Source organism: Hemibagrus wyckioides, linkage group LG04, assembly GCF_019097595.1.
Source record: "Hemibagrus wyckioides isolate EC202008001 linkage group LG04, SWU_Hwy_1.0, whole genome shotgun sequence".
NCBI classification, from domain to species: domain Eukaryota; kingdom Metazoa; phylum Chordata; class Actinopteri; order Siluriformes; family Bagridae; genus Hemibagrus; species Hemibagrus wyckioides.
The window spans coordinates 1,271,199-1,286,198 of record NC_080713.1 but is presented as its reverse complement, the minus strand read 5'-3'; the positions used below and the strand labels follow the sequence as shown (position 1 = coordinate 1,286,198).

Genomic DNA, 15,000 nt, shown 5'->3' with positions numbered 1-15,000 from the left:
GAACCTTTTTTAGAGCGTCCCACATCCTCCCTTTGTGCTCCCAGTGGCCCGAGATGGGCTCCAGATCCTGAGTGAAGGTTCTAGATTCTCGGAGGATAATAAGCCAGATTTTGGATTTTCTAGTGCACAATTTACCAAGTTAATACACACGAGGGCTTTGAAAGGGTTCTTTATGGCTTGTTCTTCAACTTCAAACAAGTTTCAGCTTTCATACAGGAACAGACTCAGAGATCTGCATGACGCTCTACATGTGCACTAATAATAGCATGTGGTTTGGGATGCAGTGTATGTGTGTGTGTGTGTGTGTGTGTGTGTGTGTCATCATGCTGCATGTTGATTGGTTGCCATTGGACCAATCACAGTGAACTATTTAAATAAATCTCTTACATGTTGGGAATGAAGTCAGTGACTTTAACACAGGAAGAATTTTGGTATTGCTTTTATTATATTATATTATATTATATTATATTATATTATATTATATTATATTATATTATATTATATTATATTATATTATATTATATTATATTATATTATATTATATTATATTATAGTAAATCAAAAAACATAGAAACAAACACGATAATGTAGATTTCTTTAAAATAGGCCACTCGTTTGGTTGGGTCCATCTCATAAAGTTCCTGACCGTGGTGTCACTTGTTCTCCTGCAGGTGATTACAGACTGGGATGGAAGGATTTCAGAGCGATGAGGCGAGCAGGACTGGACGAGGAGATGCAGGGAGACGAGGAGTTTGACTACCGTGACGATTACATTCAGCACCAACAAAGGAAACTATTCTCGAACTCTCTGAACAAGAAGAGCCCAGGAAGAAGTAGAAGGGAAAATGAACAAGATATGAACAGAATAGAGAGAGTGCAGAAGGAGAATCTGGCACAGGATAATAATTCTGTATCAGAGAACCAGAATAATCTGCAAAACCAAAACAAAATGGTGGAAGATAAGCAATATGAACTGCAAAAAGAAAACAAAATGGTGGGAGAAAACAAGCATGTACCTCAAAGACAAAACAGTATGGTGGATGAAAAGCAACATAAAATGCAAAAAGAAAACGAAAAGGTGGACGAGAACCAACATGGACTGCAAAGACAAAACAACATGGTAGAAGCAAAGCCACGTAAGATGCAAAACCAAAACAAATTGTTGGAAGAAAAGCAATACAAACTGCAGAAAGAAAACAAAATGGTGGAAGAGAACCAACAAAAAATTCAAAAAGAAAACAAAATGGTGGAGGAGAACCAGCATGTCATCCAAAACCAACATCAGTCGGCTGATGAGAACCAGCGTTTGGGATGGAAGGATGAAGTTCCTGGTCAGAATGAAGATAAAGAACTTATTGGTCAGGTGAACCATACAAATCTAGAAGATAAAGCTCCAGTCCAGGATCCAAGGTCAGGAGCAAAACCTCACATTGGTACCAGATTAAAAAACGACACAGAGATTATTTTTCTTCCCTTGGCAAATGCCACAAACCCTCAGCCTCATGAAAATGATTCCATGATCCAGAAAGACCCTCATGACAACGTTCACCGTGACCAGGACCAGGACCAGGACTCGGATACAGGAGACCCTGCATGGAGAAAAGGCGGAGACTTAGGGAACAGGGGCGGAGCTAATAAGCATAAGTATCTCACTAAAGAGGAAGCAGAGCTGTGGGTGATGTACGGAGACTCGGAGACAGAGGCCAGGATCATGAACAGAGCCGTGTACGACCCTGAGATCAGATGGGATCAGACCTTTCATGTCAGTCAGACTGACTTTCAGATGCTGAGGACTGATTGGATCGACCTGAACTGCAACGTGAGCGGAAATCTGCTGCTCAGCCAATCAGAAGTCACGGCTGTGGTGCAGGCTTTTATGGAGAAACTGGAGCTGAAGTATCCCAGGTGCGAGTCACAGACACCTTTAATCTCAGCTTCCAGGCGGGTAGAGTGTGTGTTACTCTCATATTTGATCAAATTTTAGAAATTTGGTATTAGTAGAAAATGTTTAATTAAACTGCTCACCGTTATCGACTGATAGATAAAAACTATAACATGGGTATTATTTAAAATAAAACAATTTACATAATCACATCATTTTTTGAGAACCAGCTGTAATGCAATGTAAATAAATTGTTTGTAATAAACAAACAAACAAATAAATCAATAAATAAATTTCTATTAATGCTGTTAAAGTTCATGTGAATAAAAAATGAAAAATTGTACAATATGTTTTGTTTTTTACATTTAGGTCAAATGACTGTTTATTGTTTATTAATAGTAGTACTAATTATTATATTTGTTTTTATAGGATTTTTTTCACATAACACTTTACTGGGTTAAATTCCACTTAATTCTGTTTAAATAAATTTTTCATAGCACAAACAGTTGTGGGTGTGTGTGTGGGTGTGTGTGTGTGTGGGTGTGTGTGTGTAGGACGTTCTCTCTGCAGCGTGTAGTGAATGTGGAGAAGCGAAAGGATGAGGTTCGGGGCAGTCGTTATCTCCTGGAGTTGGACCTGATGGAGTCCTCGAGAGGTCGAGTTCGTCTGGTCCATTACGTCTATGTGCTGAAGAGGAAAAACGTCCAGAAGCTGAGTTTAAACCCAGAGCTGCTGCTGTGTAACCCACACAACTTCCGGTGGAACCCTGACGCTACTATACACATCATCGTACCAGGTCTTAAAAACACACACACACACACAAACACAAATTAAATAAAAAAATTGGTTGATAACTTTAGAGACTTTATTGTGTTAAAGGATGCAGTACATTATTTTATTAAGAGTGTGTGTGTGTGTGTAGTGAAGGATCAGGCTCGTTGGGTGAAGAAGTTCATTATGGACATGCAGGAGCTTTACCAGGTCACAGGAGACAGCAACGTCAACATCATCATCACTGATTATTCCAGCACTGATATGGACATCGAAAAGGCTCTGAAGAACTCTCACCTCCCCAAGTACACACACACACACCTATGCTCTATGTATACAGCATAAATCCTTTTACATACTGGACTTCCAAATTAATTTTTGTCTCTTGTGTGTGTGTGTGTGTGTGTGTGTGTGTGTGTGTGAATCTCAGGTTTCAGTATCTGAGACTGACAGGAAATTTTGAGAGATCAGCAGGTCTTCAGGCAGGAATCAACCTTATCACAGTGAGTACACTCCCTGTACACTCACCACACTTCTTGTAAAATACACACCCTTCAAAAACACACACACACACCTCATGTAAAACACACCCATTAATACACACACACATTCTGTAATAACCTGTAATTATTAATGTGTGTAATTATTGCCATGGTGAAGTTTCCTGTCAGGGGAGATGTGTGTGTTCCTGAACACACAGTTGTGAGATGTGTATGGACATTACACGGGTTTCTCGGTCGTATTTTGTGGGAGTATTTTCAAGATCCAGAATTTGTGTGAAAAGATAAAAATGAGAAGATAACATGAGTAACATCAGACACCACCTTTGTTTACTGACCACCTCTGTGTAATGGTTTAACAGTGTAAGGCTTAACACAACAAGAGGGACGTGAAGTTTGGGTGTGTTTATTGACCTTGTACAAGCTTTGAGCAGCCTGTAAGTAGCAGTAGTAACAGTTCTAGCAGCCTTAGTCTGACAGACCTTTTCAGAAGTAGATGGAACTTGAACGGCTGCATCGACTTTAGCACAGTTGGAGTTGAGGCTGAGGTCAGGGCCATCTGGTCCACTCAAGTGCTGGTACCTTGTAAAGTGCTTTAAGAACATTTATATTGTATTGAAGCATATCAAGGGAGGATTGAATGTAATTCAGCTGAGTACAGGTTAAAGCTAGGACAGGGAACAAGAGGGATATATGAAATACACTATATTGCCAAAAGTTTTGGGACACGTAATTGAATTCAGGTGTTGTTTTTCAGGGGTTGGGCTCGGCCCCTTAGTTCCAGTGAAAGGAACTCTTAATGCTTCAGCTTCATACCAAGACATTTTGGACAATTTCATGCTCTTTGTGGGAACAGTTTGGGGATGACCCCTTCCTGTTCCAACATGACTGCACACCAGTGACCAAAGCAAGGTCCATAAACACATGGATGAGTGAGTTTGGTGTGGAGGAACTTGACTGTCCTGCACAGAGTCCTGACCTCAACCCCATTGAACACCTTTGGGATGAATTAGAGTGGAGACTGTGAGACAGACCTTCTCGTCCAACATCAGTGCCTGACCTCACAAATGTGCTCCTAAAGGAATGGTCAAAACTTCCCACAAACACACTCCTAAACCTTGTGGAAAGCCTTCCCAGAAGAGTTGAAGCTGTTATAGCTGCAAAGGGCGGGGCAACTCCATATTACATTCATGTGCATGGAAAAGTAGACGTCCCAAAACTTTTGGCAGTAAAGTGTAGCTGTTAGTCTGAATAACTTACCCATGTTGTCCTCTGTGCTAAAATAAGCCTGTTTGGCAAAAGTAAGCTGGAAAAGACCCACAGATAGGGAGCAGAAATGGTCGTTTTTTATGTAAGGTTGACCTCAAAGTTTGATTATAATGGAAAATGGAAATGTCAAAAAGTAAAACATAATGGTGTCTGGAAAAGTTCTGAACTTCTAAAGAGAAAAACAGGTGGTTTCAGCTGAGGGTTTTGGTTTAAGTCATCATGTAATGATAAAAGAACAGAATAAAAGGACAGTAATGTATTGGAGAGTTTATTTCAGAGGTTGTTAGGATGTTCATTAAAGCAGCTCAATTCTTGTAACCAGCGCTGTTTACAATAAACCTTGTATCTCCATCATCCAGTCTGCAGGATTCGTCTTCTTTAGTGTGAGTCTGAGCTACTCAGGCCAATGTGGAGCTGGAGTCAGATAAAGCAAAGTGTTAGAGGACTAGCATTCGATAAAAATATTTTCCACTTTTTTCATGTTTTTCTTCTCAGGATAATCACAGCATCGTGTTTCTGTGTGACCTGCATCTCCACTTCCCACTGGGGTTCTTCGACTCTGTGAGGAAGCACTGTGTTGAAGGACACATGGCATTTGCTCCCTTAGTGATGAGGCTTAACTGTGGAGCGACGCCTGAGGAACCCGACGGTACACACTCTCACAACACCTCCCTCTTCCTCTCCTATTATTATTAATATTAATGGAGTATTGTTCTTAAAATCACTTTCAAGTGACGAAGCAAACAAGCCGCAGTGAGAGAATCAGATAAACTGCAGGATGTACTGTTTAGTTTGAACTTTGCATAGAAACAAAATTAATGAGCTAGAACCTGGAATGTTATAATCCCTCATAATGCCTTATAATCCTTTATAATCCCTCCAGGCTCAATGACGTGTGAATTATAAACAGGTTTCGTTTCCTCTACAAACCGCCAACATCTTAATAAATCACATGAATTATTATTATACAGTATAATAAAATTAAACTGTTATCCAAAAAAATTCGTTTTATCATCATGGTGTTTCTTTAAGAGATTAAAATCACAGGAATAAAAAAATACTTTTTAAACTGAGTGGTCAGTGGATTTTCCCTTAATGCTTTAGATATTATTTTGTTAAAAAACAAAGAGTCTGTATTCTTTTGTTGTATATTTTATTTTTCTTTATATTTTACCTAAAAAGTTTTTTTTCCCGGTTTGTCCGGTGAGTTTTATTAATGAATTAATTTGGTGTGTCATTTCTGAAAAAAAAAAAATGGGTCTTGAATCTGAATTAAAATAGCAGTGAGAAAGTTTTGGGAAAGTTGTTTATGTTCTTGACTCCACCTCCTGTTTATTTTACTGAAGTTGTCATTGTACAGGTTACTGGGAGGTGAATGGTTTTGGTTTGCTGGGTATTTATAAATCTGACCTGGACGCTGTAGGAGGCATGAACACCAAAGAATTCAAGAACCGCTGGGGAGGAGAGGACTGGGAACTGCTGGACAGGTGAGACCTTATACTGTTAATGACCTCACTACTCAACATAGAGATACATTTTACACGGTCAGCACAGAGCAACCACAGGGCTATCATTCCATTAGCTAGTGTGTGTGTGTGTGGGGGGGGTATATTCCTAAACCTTCTTTTAGTAAAAAATGTGTTATTGCGTATTGTACTGAACACAAACAGGTTTATTAATAAATCTTCTGCATGTGAAGTTTAATGTTGATGAAAATCCTGTAGATTTCTGAACAGTAAAATCCTAAAAATCCAGTAAAAAAAAAAATTTACACACTCCTCGAGTGTGTAAACCTTCACATACCAAGATAAACTCATGGTCATAAACCTCGACTTCAGATCATTTCCCCTGCCATCGCTTCCTGCGCTGAATAAAGTGTGGAGTTTAAACTCTTTATTTTCATCAAGGTTTCAGTTTCAGAGTCAGAAGAGCTTCAGAGTCTCCAGAACCACATCCTCATCTTGTCCTCAGCTCAAGACCAGAGTGATTTATTACTAATGTCATTAATTAATGAATTAATTATATATATATATATATATATATATATAGAGAGAGAGAGAGAGAGAGAGAGAGAGAGAGGGAGAGAGAGAGAGAGAAAGACAGCTGTAGAAATGTCTTCTGAAGCAGATGTGCTGTAGCTCTGAAGCCTTCACTGGTGTTTGTGGTGTGGCGTGTTGTAGGATCGTGGAGGCGGGATTGGAGGTGGAGCGTCTGCACTTGAGGAATTTCTTTCACTACCACCACTCCAGACGCGGCATGTGGAACCATCAAACACTGCGAGGCATGTAGATCTGGCAACCCTGTGTCCTGAAAACGACGCTCGCTCTGCCGCTTCATCCAGACCCCACCCTCAGGCTTCATCTGTTCTGATTGAAATTGAGTCGCTGCTCTGTGGGAGGAGCCATGGGCCAGTGCTGAGGTTTGATTGGCTGTTCCTCAGTGGTCATGGTAATGAAGGTTCTCAGGAGGATCAACATCATAGGGGTTACTTTTAACGCTGGACCTAAACAAATGATGTCACACAGTTTCATCTTTGATTATTTTAATCAGTGTCTTACATTTCTGCTGTGAGCGATGTTAGAGATGAGGAAATCTCACCTCCATATTCAGACCTGTGGGGGCGGAGTCAGTCTAAAACAGAGGCGTGTCTCAGTTGCATCTTTCCTGATCCATGACACTATTATTGAATTAATAGTATCGTCCAGTTAAAGTCATGATCAAACATGGCTGATCTGAGGCGGGAGTCTGGGAATATTTTCCGGATAAACTGATGAATGGTGTTAAAGTTGTAGCAGACACACGCTCGGTCAGTTCATCCTTTATTTTCTTTAGAGAAAGAGACCGAACACAAACACTGATGTTCTGTTCACATCCTCAGAGGATCAGGTATCATCAGCAGGATGGGTTCATGGTTCAGTTTGTAAAGGTGAAGTTTAAAGAAACACTCTGAGGTCCTTTACTCAGGAAAACTCACGCTTAAAAGTGCCTTTAATTCTGAACAGGGAAGAGAAACGCAGCAGGAACTTTCTGGCATTGGATAAACTCAACACTCAGCAGAAATCTTTACCCAGGATGCAATGTGTTTACGCTAATTTAAACACAACTTTATATATATATATATATATAATGGAAAAGAGGCAGATGGTTAATGTTGTGTTCTGTAATTGATGTATATTTATGAAAGATTTTTAAGGGATTTAAATTATGTATATAATTTTAAATTGATTTTGAAATAATTATATATTTTGATTGCGTAATACAACAAATGAAAATCATATAAAAATCTGAATCAACAATGTAAACACTGTATATTATATTTATATACTGCAATCAATTTTAATTATTATTTTTAAAATGTTAAGTTTTAAAATTTTAAAACTACACAAATCTCAAATTGTTCCATTTAAATCCAATTCGGTTTCAAGTCTTTAAAAGGGAAAAAGAGATTAAAAAATACTTGAGGGGTTTTGCTGCTCTTCTGTTGTAATGACTTGTTTTTGTAAATGTCTGTATTTATATATTTGTATATACTGGTCTGTATGTTTGGAAATCTGCTGTCATTTTTTTTACATAAATAAAAGCAATATCTGTTGAAATCTACATACATTTTTGCCTGATTATGATTCATTTATTTCTGGAAAAAAGAAATAAATTACTGAAAAAACAACAAATATCAGAAATAAAAAGATCATCCAGCATTCAGAAATTATTATGTATATTATTATGTATATATTTTTTAAAAGTCTTTGTAAAAAAAAATTCAGATTTAAATCACTTTCAGAAATATGTATGATGTTTTTATTAGCTGGTCATTTTGGTATAAGGGTGTACAAACTTTTGCACTCAGCTGTATAAATCCACACGATACTGCTGCATTATTCTGAATGCTAACACACCTAATTAATAAATAAATAAAACATAAATAAATACATTTAATGAATAAATTGAAATTTCTTTATATTAATTATCAAACAATAAATTCATAATTAATTATTTCTTTAAACAATTATTCCTTAATAAATAACTGGCCCCATGTGTAGTAAGGGGAGTTAATTTATACAAATAAATGTTTAAAGAAATTATATTGAGTTAATATTAATGAGTTAATTGGATTTTAAATGTTAATTATTTGAATTAATCAGTAAAATTAGTCAGTAATTAGATGTTAAGTGGATGAAGTATCTTGATGTTATGGATCTAGTTAATTCATGAATGTTGGATTATCACCTGTTTAAAGCTGAATACAGAACTGTACAGAAGAGTTGTTTGTTTGTTTGTTTGTTTGTTTGTTTGTTTGTTTGTTTGTTTGTTTGTTTGTTTGTTTGTTTGTGTCTCTAAAATTATGTCCTTTTTCGTTCTTTTTTTAGAAATGGAAACAGACCTAATCCTTTTTTCTTCTTGAAACTGATGCCAGTGTTATTGGAGCCTCTGCTGAGTGGAGACATATAGTATCATGTTTACACACACACACACACACACACACACACCACACTGCTCTCACACACACACACACACACACACACACCACACTGCTCTCACACACACACACCACACTGCTCTCACACACCACACTGCTCTCACACACACCACACTGCTCTCACACACACACCACACTGCTCTCACACACCACACTGCTCTCACACACACCACACTGCTCTCACACACACCACACTGCTCTCACACACACCACACTGCTCTCACACACACACACACACACACACACACCACACTGCTCTCACACACACACACACACACACACACACACACACACCACACTGCTCTCACACACACCACACTGCTCTCACACACACACCACACTGCTCTCACACACCACACTGCTCTCTCACACACCACACTGCTCTCACACACACCACACTGCTCTCACACACACCACACTGCTCTCACACACACACACACACACACACACCACACTGCTCTCACACACACACACACACACACACCACACTGCTCTCACACACACACACACACACACACCACACTGCTCTCACACACACACACACACACACACACACCACACTGCTCTCACACACACCACACTGCTCTCACACACACCACACTGCTCTCACACACACACACACACACACACACACACCACACTGCTCTCACACACACACACACACACACACCACACTGCTCTCACACACACACACACACACACACACACCACACTGCTCTCACACACACACACACACACACACACACCACACTGCTCTCACACACACACACACACACACCACACTGCTCTCACACACACACACACACACACCACACTGCTCTCACACACACACACACACACACACACACCACACTGCTCTCACACACACACACACACACACACACCACACTGCTCTCACACACACACACACACACACACCACACTGCTCTCACACACACACACACACACACACACACCACACTGCTCTCACACACACACACACACACCACACTGCTCTCACACACACACCACACTGCTCTCACACACCACACTGCTCTCACACACACACACCACACTGCTCTCACACACCACACTGCTCTCACACACACCACACTGCTCTCACACACACACCACACTGCTCTCACACACCACACTGCTCTCACACACACCACACTGCTCTCACACACACACCACACTGCTCTCACACACCACACTGCTCTCTCACACACCACACTGCTCTCACACACACCACACTGCTCTCACACACACCAAACTGCTCTCACACACACACACACACACACCACACTGCTCTCACACACACACACACACACCACACTGCTCTCACACACACACACACACACACACCACACTGCTCTCACACACACACACACACACACACACACACCACACTGCTCTCACACACACACACACACACACCACACTGCTCTCACACACACACACACACACACACACACACACCACACTGCTCTCACACACACACACACACACCACACTGCTCTCACACACACACACACACACACCACACTGCTCTCACACACACACACACACACCACACTGCTCTCACACACACACACACACACACACACCACACTGCTCTCACACACACACACACACACACACACCACACTGCTCTCACACACACACACACACCACACTGCTCTCACACACACACACACACACCACACTGCTCTCACACACACACACACACACACACACACCACTGCTCTCTCACACACACACACACACACACAACACTGCTCTCACACACACACACACACACACACACCACACTGCTCTCACACACACACACACACACACACACCACACTGCTCTCACACACACACACACACACACACACCACACTGCTCTCACACACACACACACACACACACACACCACACTGCTCTCACACACACACACACACACACACACACCACACTGCTCTCACACACACACACACACACACACACCACACTGCTCTCACACACACACACACACACACACACCACACTGCTCTCACACACACACACACACACACACACACACCACACTGCTCTCACACACACACACACACACACACACACCACACTGCTCTCACACACACACACACACACACACACCACACTGCTCTCACACACACACACACCACACTGCTCTCTCACACACACACACACACACACACACCACACTGCTCTCACACACACACACACACACACACACCACACTGCTCTCACACACACACACACACACACACACACCACACTGCTCTCACACACACACTCTCTCACACACTGCTCTCACACACACCACACTGCTCTCACACACACCACACTGCTCTCACACACCACACTGCTCTCACACACACCACACTGCTCTCTCACACACACCACACTGCTCTCTCACACACCACACTGCTCTCACACACACCACACTGCTCTCACACACACCACACTGCTCTCACACACACCACACTGCTCTCACACACCACACTGCTCTCACACACACCACACTGCTCTCACACACCACACTGCTCTCACACACACCACACTGCTCTCACACACCACACTGCTCTCTCACACACCACACTGCTCTCACACACACCACACTGCTCTCACACACACCACACTGCTCTCACACACCACACTGCTCTCACACACCCCACACTGCTCTCACACACCACACTGCTCTCACACACACCACACTGCTCTCACACACCACACTGCTCTCACACACCCCACACTGCTCTCACACACCACACTGCTCTCACACACACCACACTACTCTCACACACACCACACTGCTCTCACACACACCACACTGCTCTCACACACCACACTGCTCTCACACACACCACACTGCTCTCACACACCACACTGCTCTCACACACACCACACTGCTCTCACACACACCACACTGCTCTCACACACACCACACTGCTCTCACACACACCACACTGCTCTCACACACCACACTGCTCTCACACACACCACACTGCTCTCACACACCACACTGCTCTCACACACACACCACACTGCTCTCTCACACACCACACTGCTCTCACACACCACACTGCTCTCACACACCACACTGCTCTCTCACACACCACACTGCTCTCACACACCACACTGCTCTCACACACCACACTGCTCTCACACACACCACACTGCTCTCACACACCACACTGCTCTCACACACCACACTGCTCTCACACACACCACACTGCTCTCACACACACCACACTGCTCTCACACACCACACTGCTCTCACACACACCACACTGCTCTCACACACCACACTGCTCTCACACACACCACACTGCTCTCACACACCACACTGCTCTCACACACCACACTGCTCTCACACACACCACACTGCTCTCTCACACACACCACACTGCTCTCTCACACACCACACTGCTCTCACACACACCACACTGCTCTCACACACCACACTGCTCTCACACACCACACTGCTCTCTCACACACCACACTGCTCTCTCACACACCACACTGCTCTCACACACACCACACTGCTCTCACACACCACACTGCTCTCACACACCACACTACTCTCACACACACCACACTGCTCTCACACACACCACACTGCTCTCACACACCACACTGCTCTCACACACACACACACACACACACACCACACTGCTCTCACACACACACACACACACACACACCACACTGCTCTCACACACACACACACACACACACACACCACTGCTTGCTCACTCACACACACACACACACACACACACACACCACTGCTTGCTCACACACACACACACACACCACTGCTTGCTCACACACACACACACACACCACTGCTTGCTCACACACACACACACACACACACACCACTGCTTGCTCACTCACACACACACACACACACACCACTGCTTGCTCACACACACACACACACACACACACACACACACCACACTGCTCTCACACACACACACACACACACACACACCACACTGCTCTCACACACACACACACCACACTGCTCTCTCACACACACACACACACACCACACTGCTCTCACACACACACACACACACACACACCACACTGCTCTCACACACACACACACACACACACACACCACACTGCTCTCACACACACCACACTGCTCTCACACACCACACTGCTCTCACACACACCACACTGCTCTCACACACCACACTGCTCTCACACACACCACACTGCTCTCTCACACACACCACACTGCTCTCTCACACACCACACTGCTCTCACACACACCACACTGCTCTCACACACACCACACTGCTCTCACACACAACATACTGCTCTCACACACCACACTGCTCTCACACACACCACACTGCTCTCACACACCACACTGCTCTCACACACACCACACTGCTCTCACACACCACACTGCTCTCTCACACACCACACTGCTCTCACACACACCACACTGCTCTCACACACACCACACTGCTCTCACACACCACACTGCTCTCACACACCCCACACTGCTCTCACACACCACACTGCTCTCACACACACCACACTGCTCTCACACACCACACTGCTCTCACACACCCCACACTGCTCTCACACACCACACTGCTCTCACACACACCACACTACTCTCACACACACCACACTGCTCTCACACACACCACACTGCTCTCACACACCACACTGCTCTCACACACACCACACTGCTCTCACACACCACACTGCTCTCACACACCACACTGCTCTCACACACACCACACTGCTCTCACACACACCACACTGCTCTCACACACCACACTGCTCTCACACACACCACACTGCTCTCACACACCACACTGCTCTCACACACACCACACTGCTCTCACACACCACACTGCTCTCACACACCACACTGCTCTCACACACACCACACTGCTCTCACACACACCACACTGCTCTCACACACACCACACTGCTCTCACACACACCACACTACTCTCACCCACACCACACTGCTCTCACACACCACACTGCTCTCACACACACCACACTGCTCTCACACACCACACTGCTCTCACACACACCACACTGCTCTCACACACCACACTGCTCTCACACACACACACACACACACCACACTGCTCTCACACACACACACACACACACACCACACTGCTCTCACACACACCACACTGCTCTCACACACACACACACCACACTGCTCTCACACACACCACACTGCTCTCACACACACCACACTGCTCTCACACACCACACTGCTCTCACACACACCACACTGCTCTCACACACACCACACTGCTCTCACACACACCACACAGCTCTCACACACACCACACTACTCTCACACACACCACACTGCTCTCACACACCACACTGATCTCACACACACCACACTGCTCTCACACACCACACTGCTCTCACACACACCACACTGCTCTCACACACCACACTGCTCTCACACACACCACACTGCTCTCACACACACCACACAGCTCTCACACACACCACACTGCTCTCACACACACCACACTGCTCTCACACACACCACACTGCTCTCACACACACCACACTGCTCTCTCACACACACCACACTGCTCTCACACACACCACACTGCTCTCACACACCACACTGCTCTCACACACACCACACTGATGCTGCTCCTCCACTGGCTTCCTGTAGCTGCATCAGATTCAAAACACTGACGCTTGCCTACAAACCCCAGAAGGGACCAGCACCATCTGACCTCAACTGGTCCACCATTTCTCAGGGTAAAAGGTTAGTATACATCTAGACTCTTCTCTGTTCTGATAGAGATTTCAAAGCACTTTTGTACGTCACTCACAGGGTTTCACAGGGATAAAGACAGAACCATGACAGGACCAGTACAGTTTCTCCCCATTACAGATCCAGATGTTTCTGAGGGTGGTGTGTGGACCGGAACCTGATATACTGTTTGTTTTGATGTTCTAGGAGTCAAAAATCACTTTTCATTTATCATTTTATTTTGTTCATTTACAGTTTTATTATAAAGTGCGCACACACACACACACACAGAGACACACACACAGATATATATATATAGATATATAGCATTTAAA

General features: G+C 43.9%; 2 protein-coding genes across 2 annotated transcripts in view; one reads left to right on the top strand and one right to left on the bottom strand.

Moving 5' to 3' along the window:
- Window positions 1–7,573, top strand: part of b4galnt3b (beta-1,4-N-acetyl-galactosaminyl transferase 3b) — a 36,349-nt gene extending 28,776 nt beyond the window's left edge. The window contains exons 14-20 of the mRNA XM_058387734.1: window positions 672–1,905; window positions 2,437–2,678; window positions 2,805–2,958; window positions 3,084–3,156; window positions 4,918–5,071; window positions 5,783–5,909; window positions 6,603–7,573. Coding sequence (XP_058243717.1) covers window positions 672–1,905; window positions 2,437–2,678; window positions 2,805–2,958; window positions 3,084–3,156; window positions 4,918–5,071; window positions 5,783–5,909; window positions 6,603–6,711 — 2,093 coding nt within the window. The 3' untranslated portion in view covers window positions 6,712–7,573. The remainder of the gene's footprint in view (window positions 1–671; window positions 1,906–2,436; window positions 2,679–2,804; window positions 2,959–3,083; window positions 3,157–4,917; window positions 5,072–5,782; window positions 5,910–6,602) is intronic.
- Window positions 7,574–14,940: 7,367 nt separating this feature from the next.
- tnni1c (troponin I, skeletal, slow c) overlaps window positions 14,941–15,000 on the bottom strand; it is a 13,317-nt gene continuing 13,257 nt past the window's right edge. The window contains exon 9 of the mRNA XM_058387863.1: window positions 14,941–15,000. This exon is cut by the window's right edge and continues 926 nt beyond it. The gene's annotated coding sequence lies outside the window, so the exon portion shown is untranslated.